At 39.3% G+C, this 19,183-nt stretch overlaps 1 protein-coding gene across 15 annotated transcripts in view; it reads left to right on the plus strand.

Annotated features, from left to right (window-relative positions):
* Positions 1-19,183, plus strand: part of ank1a (ankyrin 1, erythrocytic a) — a 79,255-nt gene that overhangs the window by 41,943 nt on the left and 18,129 nt on the right. For 13 of the 15 annotated variants that reach the window (XM_084113620.1, XM_084113623.1, XM_084113614.1 and 10 more), the window contains 4 exons: positions 76-150; positions 1,379-1,510; positions 7,474-7,635; positions 17,628-18,255. In XM_084113620.1, coding sequence (XP_083969746.1) covers positions 76-150; positions 1,379-1,510; positions 7,474-7,635; positions 17,628-18,255 — 997 coding nt within the window. The remainder of the gene's footprint in view (positions 1-75; positions 151-1,378; positions 1,511-7,473; positions 7,636-17,627; positions 18,256-19,183) is intronic. The other 2 variants (XM_084113615.1, XM_084113618.1) reach the window with 2 other exon arrangements.

Here is a 19,183-nt window from a genome sequence, read left to right on the forward strand (position 1 = left end):
CCTGCTTTGAATAAGATGTGAGCTGCAGCATCAGATTGCTGAACTCTTGAGCCAATGATGGTCTGGTTTCTGCAGCATCACTGAGCGCCATGGAAAGGACGGAGTTAAAGATGGCTTTAATAGCTGAACAGCTAGGCCTGAGCTGGGCTGGTGAGTGTGTGGGTTTGAATGCACTTCTTTCGCTTAACAAGCAGAATGCTTACCTGGCCATGTCTTGTCAAGGCATATCTGGATGTCCATTTCTCTGCTACATAGAGAATTCAAAATGTTTTGACAAGTCATTTACTTTAAAGGTACCAAATTTACCTCAATGTCTAGCATGTGCAGATGAGATAAAATATTGACTAGCTTTGGCTTAATTCTTTGGCTTTACAAGAGAACATTTTGCACAAGCTAAACTTGTTTCATGCTATAGAGGGGCTTCATACGGGGGCCTATTCATGCAACCTAATAATCAACTGTTGAATTAATTGACAAATCAATAATCAGTTAATGATAAAATTATGAAATTTTAAAGTTATTGTATAAACAGATAAATAATAGTTACACAAATTAAAAAAAAAAATGTTGGAAATGAAGGAATGAATACTAATAAAACAATGAATTATTACAACTATTGTACTTAATTGTATTTAAGCACTTTTCATTGAATTCAGTCTGTGAATTAACTTAAAAATAAGGAGATTAAAATTCAGTAGATTCTTATACAGTAGACTCTTATATATATATATATATATATATATATATATATATATAGTTTTGTTATTTTAGTCAATTTAGGTCTACAAAATGTAGCAATGATGTAAGGAGGTGTGTCAGATCGTGTCATACACTTTCATATCAGATATGCAAATAAATGCACATTAACGCTTATTTCAACGTTGCATTGCCTGCAGTGTTTTTTGTCAATACAACACATAATTACTTTAATCTTCAAGAGCTACAGATGCATATTATAATGATTTTTTAACCTAATGACCTTGCATATTTTTCAGCAGAAGTGGCTAGGGATGCACCGGCGTAACACTAGAGCATAAATATAGACCTACAACATAAATCCGTGAAAAAATAAATGTGCGAAGCTTTTCAACGTGTTAGTTTTGTCCACGTTTTTATTTTGACACTGATTTCTGATTTCTTTGTTGATTGTTGATTCATTTATTTTTGCTTTATCTGTTTATCCACAAATTTCTACAATTCATATGTGATTGATTATTGATTTATCAGTTTATTCATACAAAAGTATTTTATTGAGTGGCACAAATGTAGCCCTCACACTTCAGTAAATCATGCTTTAGTCTAAAATGAGTCACTTAATAGTGAAGGAACAAATTCATTCATGCTAGCACATAATGTATCATATCTAATTCCTGTGCAGAGTTGGGACGTGAACTGCAGTTTAATGTAGATGAAATAAATAAGATCCGTGTGGAGAATCCCAACTCCCTTTTAGAGCAGAGCTCAACACTGCTCAACCTGTGGGCCGCTCGAGAGGGGAAGAAAGCTAAAAGTGAGTGCCACAGTGTCCATTCACTATGATCCAATAAGAATACCTAAATTATTTGCGAGCAAATTCGACCTTATTCATCTGTCTCATGTGACGTAACTGTATGAAAATGCTGCCATATTTGTTGCTATACATATCAGCATGCTTTTAATCTGCAGTGATGTGGGATGTAGAGTTAGCAAAACTTCATGAAGTGAGTGCCCAGTTTGAAGGAATGCAATTAGCGATTAGCTGTTTTGCTGCGCTTCAGGCCCTGCCTTTATCATGCAGTCTCCTCCCTCTCACCACCCCTCTACCCTCCCACCCCACCATGGCTGTCCAAACCCCCATTTATGAACCCTTTTCAAATCAGAGGTGTGTATAACTGTTGTTGAAACAGGAGAGTTTCGAGTGTCTTCAAGGCCGCGCCCCACTTATCATCTTGGGATGTCACATCTATGGACTGTCAGGGCTTGACATTAACTTTTTTGCTCACCAGCCACTGTGGTTAGCAGTTTTCCAAAGTTACTCAGCATTTACATTTACATTGGACACAATTATGACATTGATACCATGGGGAAAATATAGATATTTTTAATATTATCTCATAATATGGCAGCAGGTATGTTAGGCTGCTGTCACTTTAAGGCCTCACGCACGGATCCATTATACTGTTACACGTGTGTTTTCTTTCTCAGTTGTTCACGTTCACTTAAAACATAACTGACTGTGTTTCCGTAAATATTCACAAAGACCGGCTTTTCTACATTATTTTGTGTGTATTTGACTGTGTAAGTGCAATAAGCAGAGAAAAAGAACTGAATTTAGTATTGAGAGGTGGCTTTATGTGCCGCACTTTGGGTGTGAGCACAAAATCTGCAGGAATGAGTAAAATGTTAAAAAATTAATTAAATCAAATTCAAGCCCTGTAACACCAACAATATTCATCCAGAGCAAATGAAACAAGTGAGTGAGGGGAGACCGGTTAGTGTGTAACTCGCTGTCAGAGAGATGAGAGAGCGAGAAGGAACAGCAGTTATCGTAAATGAGTATTTGAAGCTTTTCAGATGTTACGGTAGTGATATGTACAACACTAAATTGCACTTAGTTTATTATTTCAGATGCCTTTTTAAAAGTCTACAATTGACCCTTCGCTAAGCCACGCCCGAAAACCGCCACAGGTCAATTGTGGCTTAGCAACCATAACTAGGCGCGGGAGGTCTGGCAAGCTTTCGAGCAAGGGAAACATGCCAAAGCGTTGTGCGTATGGATTGTGCAAATATGATACCCGGTATCCTAAAAGTTTGGACGGGGTGGTGGATTTTGTTCCCTTCCCGAAACCTAAAACCCAAAGGGAGAAATGCCGGGCGTCATCTTCATTTATATAGCGCTTTTAACAATGTAGATTGTTCCAAAGCAGCTTTACATTGATAATAGGAAATTTAAAGTAAAGTGTTTTGGCTTTATAGCAGCTCTAGAATAAAGTTATTGTCCAGCTCGTGGATCAAGCAGTGTGATTAAAGGCAAGACGGAGGCTCACTGACATAACTTACTTCAAAATATATTTCAGCGTTTTGTTAATCGACGGCCTAACTAGTACCTCAATCCGATCGCGACTCTCCTCCCGGTGTTAGTTCTAGTAAAAGTAAAAGGTAGTTAGTAAAAGGAGGGAACATCAGGGGGCTTGCTGGAGATCTCCAAGGAAAAGGTTGGTATCCAAACTTAATCAGTTCATAACAGTAGTCACTAATGTGACCCACGACGTGTGAGCGGTAGCCTGGCGCACTAAAAATATAAGCGGGAGAATGTTATCATTGCAAAGTGGTCAGGCTAATGTCTTGTGTTTATTCCACAATACTTATGGATAAGCTGTTTGATTAATAAATATTAGAATATTTTAAAATTTCACTTACCCTGCTGTGCATGCACAGCTGTTCCTCAATTTGTGTGTTTCCCATTTGAATGGTCGGCGTATTAGGCGTCGGCTGCTTGCGCTGGGACCTACAGTATAGGTTTTAGCTTAAATTTTTATGAAATTATTCTCTAATCGGTTGCATATTATGTCATGGATATATCCCTCGAATGCATACTGCAGTCCCTTTTGTCTTGCTCTCTCAGATTTTCACCTGTTTGCAAAAAATGACTAATTATCTCCTTGAGAATGTCTGAAACCAGTGCATTCATACTGTAATAGACGTGCCAGGCGCAAAAGCTTGACAGGCGTAGCAACAGTAACTAAGGAGGGCGGGGCTTAGCGAAGGGTCAATTTAAAAATGTATATATTATATATAAAATTCAACCCGACAAAGTGGCTTGTAGGAGTGACTGTGTTACATGCCACTGCTGAAACACATCTGCATTTGGCAAGTTGGCATGTGTTAATGTCAAGCCCTGTTGACAGTATTTGCTGATATCTCAGTGATTATATTGGAACTGATGTAGTGTGTGCTGCAGCATTCCGCAAAACACAGCCGTGTCCAAATCCGTGTGGCAATCATATTGAGAGGAAGGACTCCGGATGTGGACTTCTTACCTGGGACTGGAACAGTACTTCCCAAATCTGTTCCTGGAACCTCCCTAATGGTACATTGGTAATGGAGGGTGCAGAAAATGGGCTTTGTTGAGGACCCTAGCTGCAGAAATATGACTCCTTTCAGTTGTCCCTTGCCATATAGCAATCTGCAAAGCTTTTCCTAAAAGCATTGTAAGCCTAAGTAGATCGTAGAACCATTGCCACCAATGGTCTCCACGATAAACTCACAATGCTTTTTGAGAAACGCAACCCTGACCCTTTCATTTGTCCCTTGCCCTGTAGCTCAGGTGCCAAAAGCTGTCCCTTATTTTTCTCCAGTTGCCCAAAGCTTCAAACACACACCTGGTATTTTACTCTGTTTCTTTTGTCCACTTTCAACCACTTCTGTCCTGATTTCTTTGAGGGGAGGGTCTAATGGACAAAATAAGGATCTTTCGCTCTAATGGACAAAATAAGCTTGCTTAATTTACAAATGAATGCGCCCGGAGACAACGGAAGAACATACGGAGAGCAGTAGTTTTCGTTTCTGCTCTGACAGTCGCAAGACCAGCCGAACGCTGTGAGTGTGTGTTAGAAATCAGGAATGGTGAGAGAACATTGTGCTTGGTTCGTTTTTCATCTTCAACCAAACTTGGGTCTCCAGTCGACAAAGTTTCAATCCCGTCTGGCTAGAACGCTTCCCACAATAAAAATATGTAACACAGAACAGATAACGTCAAATACACCCATTCAACTTTCCTTTTGGAACTATTTTTCAAACATGACAGGACATGTCGGAGGGACGTCTTTTCAACGGTCATTAAACGTCCAAATGTTTGCTGGATATTGCAATGTTTTAAGAGGAGTGAGGCCAGTGATAGCTTGCCGTGCCTCCCCCTTTCCTAACTTCGTAATATTAGAGCCCTGCTGGCATGCATTCACAGCCTGCTTCTGGGTGCTCAGTACAGAGTGGTTACAGTTTGCAAAATGTTGAAACTGTTTTGGGGTTTTACAGCTGATACAATTGCATACCAGTGTGCAGGAGAGGAGCCGCCATATTTGGTTACCAGCCGCTCTAGCTAGTAGTTCATAGCATCACCATTATTTAAGGCCATATCGGTAGAGGAGATTTGTGCAGAAGCTAACTGGGCCGACTCTCATACTTTGGTAAAGCATTACTGACGTGATATCACCACGCCTAATGTCACTCACTTGGTAGTACATTTTGGATGAGCATTATTCTATATATCCTTATTTCAAATTGTCCCATAGAGTTGTATGTGTGAAAAGGACTTGACTGAAAGAGAACATCCGCTTACTTATTGTAACTATAAAAGAAAGGAGAGAGACACAGACTAGGGGTTTCTTGCAACTCTTCCATGCAACTCCGCTTCTCCATCTACATGTCATCACTAGGATCTGTCATTCAGAAACATGTTTTTTCCTATCACTGCTACACTGATGACACACAGCTCTACCTCTCATTCCACCACCTTCAACTCAACCTTGCAAAGACAGAGCTGTGGTCCCGGCCAACCCAACACTACATCACAACTTCTCCATAAATCCATCAAGGTCAGCCAGGAACCTTTGAGTTGTGATCGATGATCAATTGAACTTCACAGAACGCATTGCGGTCTAATAATTTGCCTTATACAACATTAGGAGGATCAGGCCCTTCCTATCAGAGCATGCTACACAACTCCTTGTCCAAGCTCTTGTTCTATCCAGACTGGACTATTATAATGCTCTCTTGGCAGGTCTTCCAGCTTGCACTGTCAAACCTCTGCAACTGATCCAGATGCTGAAGCAAGAGTGTCTTTATCAAGCCGAAGAGACACACGTCACAACTCTCCTCACAACATTGCACTGGTGGCCGGCTGCCACTCACATCAAATTCAAGGCACTGATGCTTGCCTACAGAACAACCACTGGCTCTGCTCCCTTTTACCTAAACTCATTACTCCAGACTTCACATTCACGGACCTTTTCCTTGACTGTTCCCTGCTGGTGGAATGATCTACCTAACTCAACCCGAGCTGAGTCCGTAGCCATTTTCAAGAAACGGCTGAAGACGCATCTTTTTCGGCAACACTTGATCCATTAATGCTAACACTTTCTTTTCTCTTCTCTTCTACTTTATATCTATTTATTTATTTTTAAATACATAGACTGCATTAGACTAAACTGGGAAGGGTCACAGCACATATTGTTGTCCTATTGTTTAAATGCTTCTATTGCTCTCCTCAGTCGCTTTGGATAAAAGCGTCTGCTAAATGATTAAATGTAAAATGTAAATGTCACTCCAGCTCGTCTTTTAGAGCTTAACTGTTCTGAATGAGAATTGGGCTGCTGGTCGACTTTATATGAGAACAAATAGATGTGGCTCCCCAAGCCTGCAGCTAAAACTCACTGCGTTAAAGGCCCTGACACACCAAGCCATCGCTGACCACCGGCTGGCCCAGTTTTTGCGGTGTGTTCTGCACCGTCAGCACTGGTTGGAAATGTCAGGGGTATTTTGGCCAAAGAGCATGCTGAATTGGCGTCGGCGTTCAGCTCAGTGTATGAGCCAGTGCATGAGGATAAAAGTGAAAGTGATGATAATGAGCAAAGAAGTCAAGAAGGCACAGACAGAAGGAGATTGTCATTTTATGTCATTTTAGCATGATTGATAATCAAAATGGTAAGCAAGCACTGCTTTGTTTACGCTTTGTATTTCTGCAGTCCTACCCTTTTGAATGACAAATATAGACTGTGCATACCTGAGATACTGACAGTTATTTCCTTACATGCTGGAGCAGAAGACATGTGCTAGTTGATATTCACCTGTGGTCCCTTTGGTCTGTTCAAGCACTGCTTTTGGCCGTGACACAGCCGACGCAAGGCGACAACACAGTCAGCTTTCACCGCCGCTAGTTCTTTTAAGGCGGCTTGGTGTGTCACGGCCTTAAAGCTCAAAATTCTCAATCCTTTCATCCAGAGAACCAAGGTTACACAGGATAACCAGATGTTGTTATGTGTAAATGAGGAAAAGATCATTGGTCACACGAAAGTATACCCAAGACAGCCTCAAATCATTTCAAAACTTACTGGATGTTGTTGTAGGATTTGGTAGTCTTAAAAGGCTTCAGATTATAAATGAAATAAATGTAAATATCTGCACATGTGTGCTTTTGAATTGAGGTTGATGTTATGCTTGTGGGATGTTTTTGAATTCCCTGCCATTGCTTTCCCCCCGATGGTGATAAATATGGTGGCTGTAAAGATAAGGTCACGTGACTGAGACAGATTCATCCACAATTGTTTTGAATAACAAAAGTAAATCAATTATTGTATTTTGGCTGTTTTTCCTAATAGTGTCTTGAAATCCTTTGGTTTTGTCAGTGGTGTGTCTCTGTCCTCATCCTTTATGTCCAACTACCCTGTCTTCCCCTTCTCCATTTCTCCACCATCTGTGTGTCTCTCACCACTGTAGTGGACAGCCTGTACGTGGCCCTCAAGAGTATTGACCGAGTGGACATTGTGAACATGATGGAGGGACAGGGACCACCAACAGGTCAGCAGGGGGGCTGGGAACAAGAGGCTTCCAGGTCTAGGCATCATGACAGAGACCATTTATCTCCTGCCATTACAAATGGTAAGAGAGAGATATTCCCTTGTGACATTCTACACTTCACTTGTCCCACATAATGCTTTTTTCCCCCCAAGAGCTGGCTTTTCCTCTCATCCAGTTGATATCTGCTGCTGTATCTTCTGTTCAAACCCTTGTCCCCCCTATATTTTGGCCATGAACCTAACATTTCCTCTTCCAATTCTGCTGTCACCAGGACCAGAACTGATGACACCCCTCCAGAACTATGTTATGTTGCCTATCTTTGAATATCTGAATTTTGCCTGTAAATGTTTTTCGACTACTGCAGGGAAATGTTCTAAAACTCTGCAAAGACCTCCTTTGTTCCTTTTAAAATTGGGGAAATATTTGAGATTAAGGAGATTTGCTTGTATGTTTGGATAGGACACATTTAGGGGTTGTAACACTATTCGTTCTAATTTTATTTTTTACAGTTACAGTTCATTTGTACAGTTTAATGTATATTACAAGGGAAAATATAACTTAAGCTCTGACATAATCTGATTTGCAGTTGTTCTAAAAATTGACTTATTTTGTAAATTATTAATGAAAACATATTTACCCATAAATCTTGTACATCTGTAACAGTTCGACATAGGCAGCATGTTAGCATGAAACTGATGTGGAAGAATCACGTCATGGCCACTTTTGCTTGATATCTACAAAAAGATGCTGGGAAGACAAATAATATAGTCATAGGTTTTCTTATAAGAGTGGAATATTATCAAACTGGTTTAACTCTCCGGCTTTGGCAAAGCCGTTACCAATCGTACCAAGATTCTGACTTCATAGAAACCGTTCCCGAGTTATAACAGACAGTTACCATCTGATATTTTCATAGATCATTGGGCGGCAAATGTTGCATCTCCATTATTAACTTCCAATTAGGCAAAACAGCCTTTGGTTTTCCTGTTGGGATTGCATATTTCCAGCACATTTAGCTTAGAGATTTTTGTCTTCACCTGGAGTACGGTCTCTGAATTACCTATTTACCTATTCATAAATGGGGAAGAAGTTCCACCCATTGTAATTATTTTGGTAATCAAAAGTTCTTTCATCTAAAAAACAATATAGATACCTTTACAGCATGCAACGGATCCTGTCAAATACAGCTTAAGTTGTATTTATCCTCAATTATATAGTCTGTCACATTGCCGCGCATTGGCTATCTGATATATGATGATTTGGTTCCTTTTTACCATTAACAAAGGTAACCTATTCAATTCAGTATCAGTTCATTCAGTAGCATGCTTCCTGTGTGTTGTGGTACCTTTTAACGCACATTTTACAAGTACAGAGAGATGCACTTATTTACGATTAAAAACCATCATTAGTGAAACATGTCAGTTCTACAGATGCTGTGAGTGTAAAATCCAGTGCAAAGTCTACATTCATGTCACTGGAAGGGATATTAAAAGGGTCATGACATCATTTTTGTTGTATTATTTTACCAGAGGGTCACAATAATGTAAATATCATATATAGTATTTTTAGTAATACATGACAATTCTCCACCTTCTCTATGACGTTCTGATTTAAAGGTGCTATGATTATGCTTCTTTTCTTTTAAGACTTCAGAGTAAACTCCCATTGTCATGATTGGGAAACATCTTTGCATAGGAAAGTATTAATGCCATGTCATGTAGGTTGAATACATTGCAACAACCACATAACTAATCCATTATTAGTCCAGGCATTTGCTGCAAGCTGAATTTCACAAATTATGTGAAGCATACATATGCAAGACTGAAATAACTTAGAAAACAAAACAACTGGCACACTATTAAACTTCATCTGTTTTTTTATTTGTCTTAAAAATGCGCCACTCAAGCATTGAGATGTGTTGCAATGGTCAAAGACATCAATCTATAAGATGTTTGCATAGAAAAAAGGTAACACTTCGGTATGGGGAACACATATTCAATATTTTTAACAACTTTTGCATCAATAAACTCCTAATTTACTGCTTATTTATAGTTAGTAAGGTAGTTTTTATAGCGTTTAAGTTTCGGTATTGAGTAAGATAAAGGGATGTAGGTCATGCAGGATAAGGCATTAATATGTGCTTTATAAGTACTAATAAACAGCCAATATCCTCATTATTAACTAGTTGCTTATTAGCATGCATATTACCATGCTAATAAGCAACTAGTTAATAACGAGAATTGAACCCAAAAATAAAGTGTTGTCAAAAAAATAAGCAATTCATGAAATGGTGCAGATGGATATGAATTCTGCAGAAGAACCTTTGATGTCTATCCCGCTCTCTATACTCACTATACTGTAAGTCTATACTGTTCATTAGGGAGGAAGTTTTAACAGATTAAGAAAAAGTTTATTTCTCATGTCATGACCCCTTTAAGAGATATCAGATCTCAGAAGGCATTTAGTTCTTGCTCAAGGGTATGTTAAGATATATTAAGACAAATGGATGGGTAATAACTGTAATGGGACAGTTTTAAGCAAAGCTTTTTGACTCTGCCATTAGCCACAACCTTTGAAATATTCTGTTCAGCAAAAGGACATAGGCCACATTGCATCAGACACTGGCTCACACATAATTATGAATATAGTACAGAGATAACTTTGTATGTCTCATGTCTCAATGAGGTGTCTCATTATTAGATATGCAACTTCTGTGAATTCTTCATTATGCCAGCCCCTTTTGCTGGCAAACACAATGCTTGTGTCTAGTCGCCGGCCCTTACCTGGACATATCGCCATTTTATTAATAAAAGAACTCCTCTTTCTCGCTTCATTCATAAAACCTTGTTGAGTATGTATGGTGAGGACACTGTATTGTGACCCCCTAATACAGATCCAAGGGTGTCCATATTCCCGTTACCTAATATGCTCATAAACCAGTTTGGGCCATCAGACTTCTTTTGAAATATACTAGTGCAGAAGTTGATGATTAAGATGCTTAGTGATTAACATCCCCAGATTTGGCTTTGCCCAATACAAGTACTAAATCTGTCTTGTCGCACTCAGTTTCAATTCCCTGTAAAAAGGGTTGTCTCCAGAAGGCAGGTCCACTCCCTGTGCATCTGAGAGCGAGGCCTGACCCCGTGCTGAGACTCTGTGCATGCTCATGATTTGTTCATGCACAGTACCATGGTGGCATCTAGTGGTGGAGCTGCAAGAGATGTTGTGCACTGGACTGTGCGATTGGCATGTGCTGGGACAACTATTGAGTGACTCACCACCTCAAAGGGAGCAGTAGCTCCCTGCATGCTCTCACAATTTTTGGATTATTTTCTCATGCAATGCTATTTGGTGGTAAAACTGTAGGTTTTGGAACTGCGAGTCTGCACTGCTTATGTGCTTATTTCCCTGTAGAGGGAACCCATCAAGCTAATTGAACTGAGCTGGCGTAGCTGGTTCACTAACACTCACGCTTCCCATTCTGCTCCCAGCATGCAAAACATACCTTATCCTGGTGACCAGATATGCTGAATTTGTCAGCAGGGTACCCTCTACTTTTTCCTCAATCCTTGAGTATGTAGAGTAGCAGGTTGGTCCATCTACGGGGCAGCAGGATCCCACTCTGACCCAACAAGCGTACGTCGCCACCTACATAACAATTTGGCAAGGTGATGTGGGAGGGAATGATTGTGTCTTGCTTGGAAGAGCCTCGTCATCCCTTTTATTCCCCACACCTCTTCAGCATCAGCATCAAAGCTGTGCCAAAAATCCCCTCTGGGATCAGTGGTCCGTCCAGGATAGGCTCTTTCTCTGTCTAAGACTGGGGAGATCAAGCCATCATCTTCTCTCCTGTATGACTACGAAGCTCTGGTCTTCTCCATGACTCAGCGCATCTGTGGCAGAAGTCATGGCAGATACCTTGTCCCACAGTAAGTGAGCACTAAAATGGAGTTAAATGGACAGTAAATACATTAGAAGCTCATTTCAGTTGACTTGACTGGAAAGTGCTTGACTGATTTTGATGGGAGTGTAGAGCTTGCGGCTTCCTCACTCCTGGGGTGTTGGTGAGCTGTCAATAAAAGCCCAAGTAGGAGAATCCCATTTGAATCTCCTTTTTGCATGTGACTGCAATCTCATCCAGGTGCTCTGGACATTTTTTGGTTTACAACCTGGTTTTCAGTCTGCAATTTTCCTTTCCAGTCATAGCGAGACTTTGCACTTACACAAAACCTTATTTCCACAGAGGTCGAGCTGCAAAGGTTTTTCCCTGCTAGCCAGTGTTTTCTGAGTTGCCACAACCATTTACTTCAAACCAACTGAACTGGGAGTAAATTGGTGAGAAAGATCCAGTAATTTGGCTGGAGTGACTACTAGACACAAGCATCAATATGGGAATACACAGAAACCTTGTCTCCATAGTGAGATCTTGATATAAATGCTAAGACTTTAGCATTTTAAAGCCTATCTTTGTGGCTGTAGTCAGTATAGTCTACTATGAATAACAAGATTAGTTCACAAAAAGTAAATTTCTAAAAGATACAGCTATGCTTTTTTTGTGTAACGTCTTGGAATAGTGGGCAAACTGGCAAGAGTACTCTGTTTATTCAGGCAGAGCATTAAACCTGTTCCCTTTACCCCATGCTTTGTGTTTTTCTTGATATGTCAAATGCAGCCCAGCCTTCTTCCTCTCCTTCTCCTCCTCCTCCTCTTCTGCACCTCCTCTCTGACCTTTGACCTCATACAGACATCATGTTGACCTCTGGCCCTCATTTATCTCTCTGTCCTCAGACCAGTTGTGTGTTTTCTTCCCCCACCCTCCCAAACCACCTCTCCCCCCCCTTCAAAAAAAAAAAGGAAAGTTATTGCTCTGTTCTGTGATCAACCCCCTCCATCACCAGTTTTATGCTTAGCGCCCCCTACAGGAGGGAGGTGTTTCTGACTCACCTGTCTCCTTTTCTTTCTGTCTCTCTCTGTCTATCTCTCTCTCGCTCTGTCTCCTTCCACCCAAACAACCCTCTCTCGTCTTTCTGCTAAGAGGCCTGTTTACATGCTCTTGTGGCACTTTTTTGGATGTACCTCATTCCATGATCTCTGCATGCAGGGTCCAAAAGTAACTTTTTGCCACATCTGCCAATGGCGGGTAAAATTGTAGTTATGTATTTTTCACCTAATGACAATTAAACTATTTAGCTGCTTTTAAATATTGGAGAAAAAAACAGTTGTTGAATCTCTTGCAGGACCATATCGGAGTACAACCTGCAAAAAGACTGAATTTGATTTAGAATTTTTTGCTGTGTTGACTTGCAAGGAATATTTCATATTTAATTTCAAAAATAACTTCAAGCATCTTAGATAAATACAGCACAGCACTTGTTTTGTTTAGCAAACTTTAAAAGGGAGATTTACCCCATTATTTGATCAACCAACTGGTCAGTAAGATTGTTTTATTTTCTCACCAAATCCGGTTTTACTCACATTTGGCTCTTGGCGAGGGTTAATTTTGGACCCTGTCTGCATGTATCAAAGGAGGGCATAAAGCATGAATGCTTCTCCGTGGAGATGTTGAGAAAACTCTAGCTTGAAGGGCTCTGGAACAGGACACAATGACACATTGACATGGCATATGCATTACCATAAAGATAAGTGAAACAAATGAAAGGCTCTGTTTAGGTAAAGTTAACTTCACCTAACCCGAAAACGTGCAAATATTCATATTCTGTTATCACTTTATGGCATATGCTGTTATCGTCCATGTGTGATGCCCTTCAAATAAAATATCACTTTTCGGCATGATGTCCGACAGCGGATCTTGTATGGCCTGTTAAAGCTGCACGAAGGCCTTGCTAGTGCTGATTGTGCTCTTTGATAGTTGTTGAGCTCAGAAATATGTTTGTTTCTTTGTTACCTTTCTTTTTTTAACTGTTTTGGTCACTGTACAATCTTTTATTTATACTCAATGTTGTCATTTTCCTTATGTCTGTCTATTAGCTGTGAATTCAGGGACCCTGTGAAACTCCTCACAATCCGTTTTTTAAGTGCTTATGTAAATAAGTCTTTTTTTGTTCACAATTATGCATTTTCTGTGCGTTAGTGGATGTTATGTTTCTGTTTATACATAACATGTTATGGACTGGCCTGTTTTTTTTTTTCTATAAGAACCATTTTCTATTGTTTTTTCTTCTGTGACTACCTTTTTATCTTCATGAGCTTGTGACTTGTGTGTTATTTGTTGGGTTTTGTGAGTGTATTTTGTGTGTCTGTCTATGTCTGTTTCCCACTCTGTCTCTGTCATAAAAAGCCTTCAATACACACAAAATGCACAAGAGCTGATGTAGTACTGAAATATATGTACTCAAATGGATGCTGGCCTGTACATAGCATACATACTACATTTATTTTAGGGATCATGCTCCCTTTGTAATTTCTTTACAAATTATATTGTGTGTCTGATACCCCACACACAAATTCACCATTGAAACCATGGTTCCGGCCTAAAGTTACTATAGTTATAGTTACTGCAGTGAAATTGCATGGGGAGAAAAAAGAAAAGAAATTAAATAGCAGGAAGATTCTGAAAACTTTGTACGCTGTTTAAAGTAGATCCAAATGAGCTCATAACATTTTAAATAGTCATACTGATATTGACATTTTAGGTGCTTTATTCAACTGCGTAAGATTGATAAATACATGTGTAAGATTTTTAAATAATTTTGACCACTTTCAATCTTATTTAATGTTCTGATTAACTTTTAATTTTGTACTGAGACCATGCATTCTGTTCTATTCTGTTCTGTTCTGTTCTATTCTGTTCTATTCTATTCTATTCTATTCTATTCTATTCTGTTCTGTTCTGTTCTGTTCTGTTCTGTTCTGTTCTGTTCTGTTCTATTCTATTCTATTCTATTCTATTCTATTCTATTCTATTCTATTCTATTCTATTCTATTCTATTCTATTCTATTCTATTCTATTCTATTCTATTCTATTACCTGCATTATATTTATAAAAAAAGTTATAAAAAAAGTTGTATGCTTATCTACTTAGAAAGCAAGGTACATTCCATTCGTTATCTCATAAACTAAACGAACACATAGAATGATATGCATATGAACATGATACTTTAGATGCACATCATACAAAATGTGTTTCCCAAATCGATCACTATACATTACGATTTATTTATTTACATTTTTATTTAAATAGAGGTTCTTTGGTGTATGTAACAGTATTTGATTTTTCGGTAACACTTTACAATAAGGTCCCATTAGTTAACATAAGTTAATGCGTTAACAAACACTTATTAACTAACTTGGTTAAAAATACAACTATTAATTGTTCAGTCATGTCTGCTCAGGTCCATTAAATAACATTAACAGATACAACTTTTGATTTTAACAATGTATTAGTTAATGCTGAAATTAACATTAACTAAGATTCATAAATGCTTTAGAAGTAGTTTTTATAGTTCATGTGAACTAATGTATTGATCTAATGTTAACAAATAGAACCTTATTGTAAAGTGTTACAGATTTCTCAAATAAACTACACAGGCATGAGGTCACATGATTGAGTATTCCCACCCTCTGAAGTCCCATTCCAGGGCCATGTGGTTAATATAAGTCTCCGGTGTGTGTAGTGTGCTCTTTATGAGAAGTCTTATCTGTACGGGGGTCGTAAACTGGGGAGAGGAAACAGACTGGTCAATAAGGCCCGTTGTTTATGTCAGAGTAAGAATGTTTTTGTGGACAATACACATAATTCTCACTCCATCTCAAACAATACACACCAGTCTCTTTATATTATAGTCACACTTGTGTTTATTGGCATTTCTGTCAATGAGTGTGTAACAGAACACTAAAAGCTACCAAACATCTGCTCCTTGTGAAAAACAGACAGCAAGTACTAAGGTGCTTACATATTGCATATTGCTAATAAAGCATAATTGTTATTTGTGAAAATATGAAAACACGTATTGTCAATTATGAATGTATTTTTCCCCCCAATTAGTTTTGCATTTAAACCACAATGATTTTTATTGGTGTACTCTATCCATATCTATATATCTACCTACTGTTTGTTTATCTGTTATCAATTAAAGGTGAAGTGTGTAATTATTATCTGCACCATAGAGTCACCAAATGAAATCGCAAAAAAGGGCATGTTTCCATTGGTCAAACTGACAATATTGCACAATGCTCAAACAAACAAAAACATTTTTTTTAAAAATACACACTTCCCCTTTAAGTCTGGGCTCTATGTCATTTAAATTAGATGAGTTTGAGAGCACATGTTTTTACACTTTATATAGCTGTATTTTATCATTTGACTTGTATCAAAGTTACATAAATGTAATGAAGCTACATTTTTTTGAGTATGCTGTGGACTTTTGTGTATGTTTACAAGACCTTACACTTCTTTTTTATGAGAACAATGGTTATTGAAGATGATCTGTGCTGGTTGCTTGCATGCATGTTATCTGATAGAGGCCAAAATGTCATGACTCTGAGAATGAGAGCATGGAAGACTAAGCATGTTTGTGTGTATAGGGTGCTCTGCCCCAACTCCACAGTTCTGAAGGGGTGTCTTTTACTTCCTGGTTGGTGACAGTCAAAAGGTTCTCTTTAACCCCGTTATCTCTTGTGACCAAAAAAAAAAAAAGAAAAAGAAAGAAAGTGGGGCAGCAACAGTCTTTTACAACTGCATACTTGGTGCTACCACAATTGCCTGTGCTCTTGCTGCCGGCCCGAAGCTGCTGTAAGCGATGTTAGACGTCTTGCTTTCCTCCAGACTTGCAGTGATACAACACCACTGTTTTTCTTTAAAAGCTACACTATTTCGTATTCTATAATTGGCTGAGCTGCTCTCAAAAAACTGAAATGAACCCTCATCCTTTCTTCGGGTCATTTTGACCCGAAATTCTTTTTTAAAATTTTTATTGAGTGATCATCAGAGGGGTCCAAGACCCTAGGACTTTTGTCGCACTTAAACTATGAATACACACAACAACAAAAAATTTATGGATTCGAGGAGTTATGTGGTTGAAATTTAAAAAAGTAACAAATCCTTCCCTCACGGGTCAATTTGACCCCCATAGGAATGAATGGAATGCGAGGAATGCTTCAGTACACATAGAAAAAACCTAAAAATGCACAAAATTCTAACTAAAAATGCTAAAAATTACCAAAAATTATTTTGTAATGTCTACATGTGTATCTGAATGCTTACTGAAGAGACACTGACTTTAGGACCCAGAGGAACAGCTCATTTACTCCATATAGAGCTATAAGGCCATCTAGTGGCAAGAGTCATGAAATATCATGTTATATTATTATTATTTTCCCACAAGAGGTCGGCAAAGACACCCAATGTAAGATATTTTGAGCTGAATTAAAAGGGTTATGTGTGAAATTGTGAGTTATTTTGAATTTAAGTTGAAAGAATACGAGGAATGTGCTTAAATTACTATTTATTTATTATTTATTATTCATTGATCAAATCTAGTAATTTAAAGGTAAATACATTATTTTTTTTAAATCTCCACACAAAAAAAAAATGCAATGAAAAATGCTAATATTATCAAAATGAAATAAAATAAGCTTTCTGTACAAAAAAAAAGTTTAATTTTAGGGCTTCAGGTCATTTTGACCCACGAGGGAAAGATGTGTTACAAAGTGCGATGGAAGGATGAGGGTTAACAGTGCGTTTACACTCTCAACACTGTTAGCAGCAAATCCAACGTCTGCCAAACCAAACACGCAAACTCTTTGACGAGCAAAGAAACGCCTCTTTTCTAGAGCTTTCCAACCATGCAAGATGCACTCAAGTGCATTTCTGGACACCCAGATCTGTCAGGTACTTGGGATGAGAAATGGCTTACAGCAGCTTCAGCAACCTCTCTCAAAAAAACGTTATTCCCCCCATTTGCTTTCCACCAAGTCAGTGGGCTTGCTCTCTAATCTCCCTTCCCTAACCCCCTGATCTGGAGCACATCCCTCCTGGGTTAAAAGCGTGTGGGGCTGACTGGGGGGCGCAGTGGGGGGCCTGTATCAGTGTGCCAATCTCTGTGTCACTCCAGGTTACGGGCTGGTGGTACAGGAGGAACTAGTCTCACCGGCCTCCATGCAGTACAGTCTACCTTCGCCACTGGGCAATGAGCCCTACTGGCAAGAAGTATCGAGCATGGAGTGTGCGCCAATCGCGACCACTGAAGAGGACACACTCATGGAGATGTCTGAGGTACAGGTTTGGCCCTCAGGCAATAGTCCTTCCATTGTGACCGTTGAGGATTCGTCACTGGAGTGCAGCAATGCTGACGACCTGGGCCACTCGAGGAGCGGGACTCCCGGTGGAAACGGACCCGAGGGACTTGCTACTCCGGCAGGGTTGAGTGGATCCATCGAGCTTCTCGAGGATCAGTCCATTGGGGCGGATTCAGATTACAGTGCCGCCGGGATGCTGTGTCTGAGCGAAGGGGTCAACATCAATGCTCTGGACAGAGGTCAGGGGTTGGAGAGGTCAGAAGGAGCTGTTGGTCAAGAAGTCAACAACGTTAAAGACGCTTCCAATGGAGGGTTGGGAGAAGGAGGAGGTGACGGCACAAACTTAGAAGATAGCGTATCTCTCATTTCAGGGCAACCGCGAATTTATGCTCGAGTGAGTGAGTCACCTGGGCTAAGAAGACGGGCAGATCATGGGGAAGACAGGTGAGTTGCCCATTACCTTCTGAGTTACTTTGTGGACCAGCAGGGATATGCTGATGCATATTTTTCAGGAAGTTTCTTCAGGTAATCATTTTCAACTCCTAATTTTGAAGAGCATTGAAAATGAGGCTAAACTTGACCAAATGTTAGTTTAAATGTGTCGTTCATGGGCTACTAGCGTCACCAAACGGGATTGCAGGCCGGAGCGCATTAAAGATTTTCTGTTAGAACGGTGTCGTGTAATCGGCCCCATAGTTAATAACTAATGATCTCTGCAACGAAAGTGAATCAATCAAACCTAACTTTTGCTGGACGATAACTTTATTTTAGTTATTCTAGCTGCTGTAAAGCCAAAACAATCTGTGTTACGGTAATTTCCTATTATCACCGTAAAGCTCCTTTGAAACAGTCTATATTGTTAAAAGCGCTGTATAAATGAAGGTGACTTGACTTGACTTGCAAAAATACTGCACTTTCCCCAGTTCTCTGCACACCACAATGGCTTTGTCCCAGACTGATGTAATTAATTGACCCATTGTTGCTGTGTCGGGCTGGTTGAGATCCTCAAATGGATCGATGTTTTATTAGTGCCACAGAATTTAGTCTTTCTTTTCTGATGGACCGAAAATATTAATGGATAATGATCTCCTACTATACAAAAGTTTCAGCCTCTAGAATGAGAACAGTTCCTCATCCTAAATTATAATTAGACTTTAGTCAGGGTAGCGGCAAATGTAATTTTTTTGACAGGAGTGAAAACCAAGCTGTGAAGCGTAGAAGTGCAGTTTATTAAATGGATTGTTCTGTTATTTAATTACCAGCTGATTATTCATCTCACGAAACTTGTTTCCAAAAGACTCTCAGAAGACTTCATAAAGCAGTTCTGAAAGTTGAAAATCACATTTGATCTACGACCTTTATATAGTGCATG

The sequence above is a fragment of the Abramis brama genome, assembly GCF_963993115.1.
Source record: "Abramis brama genome assembly, chromosome: 5".
NCBI lineage: Eukaryota > Metazoa > Chordata > Actinopteri > Cypriniformes > Leuciscidae > Abramis > Abramis brama.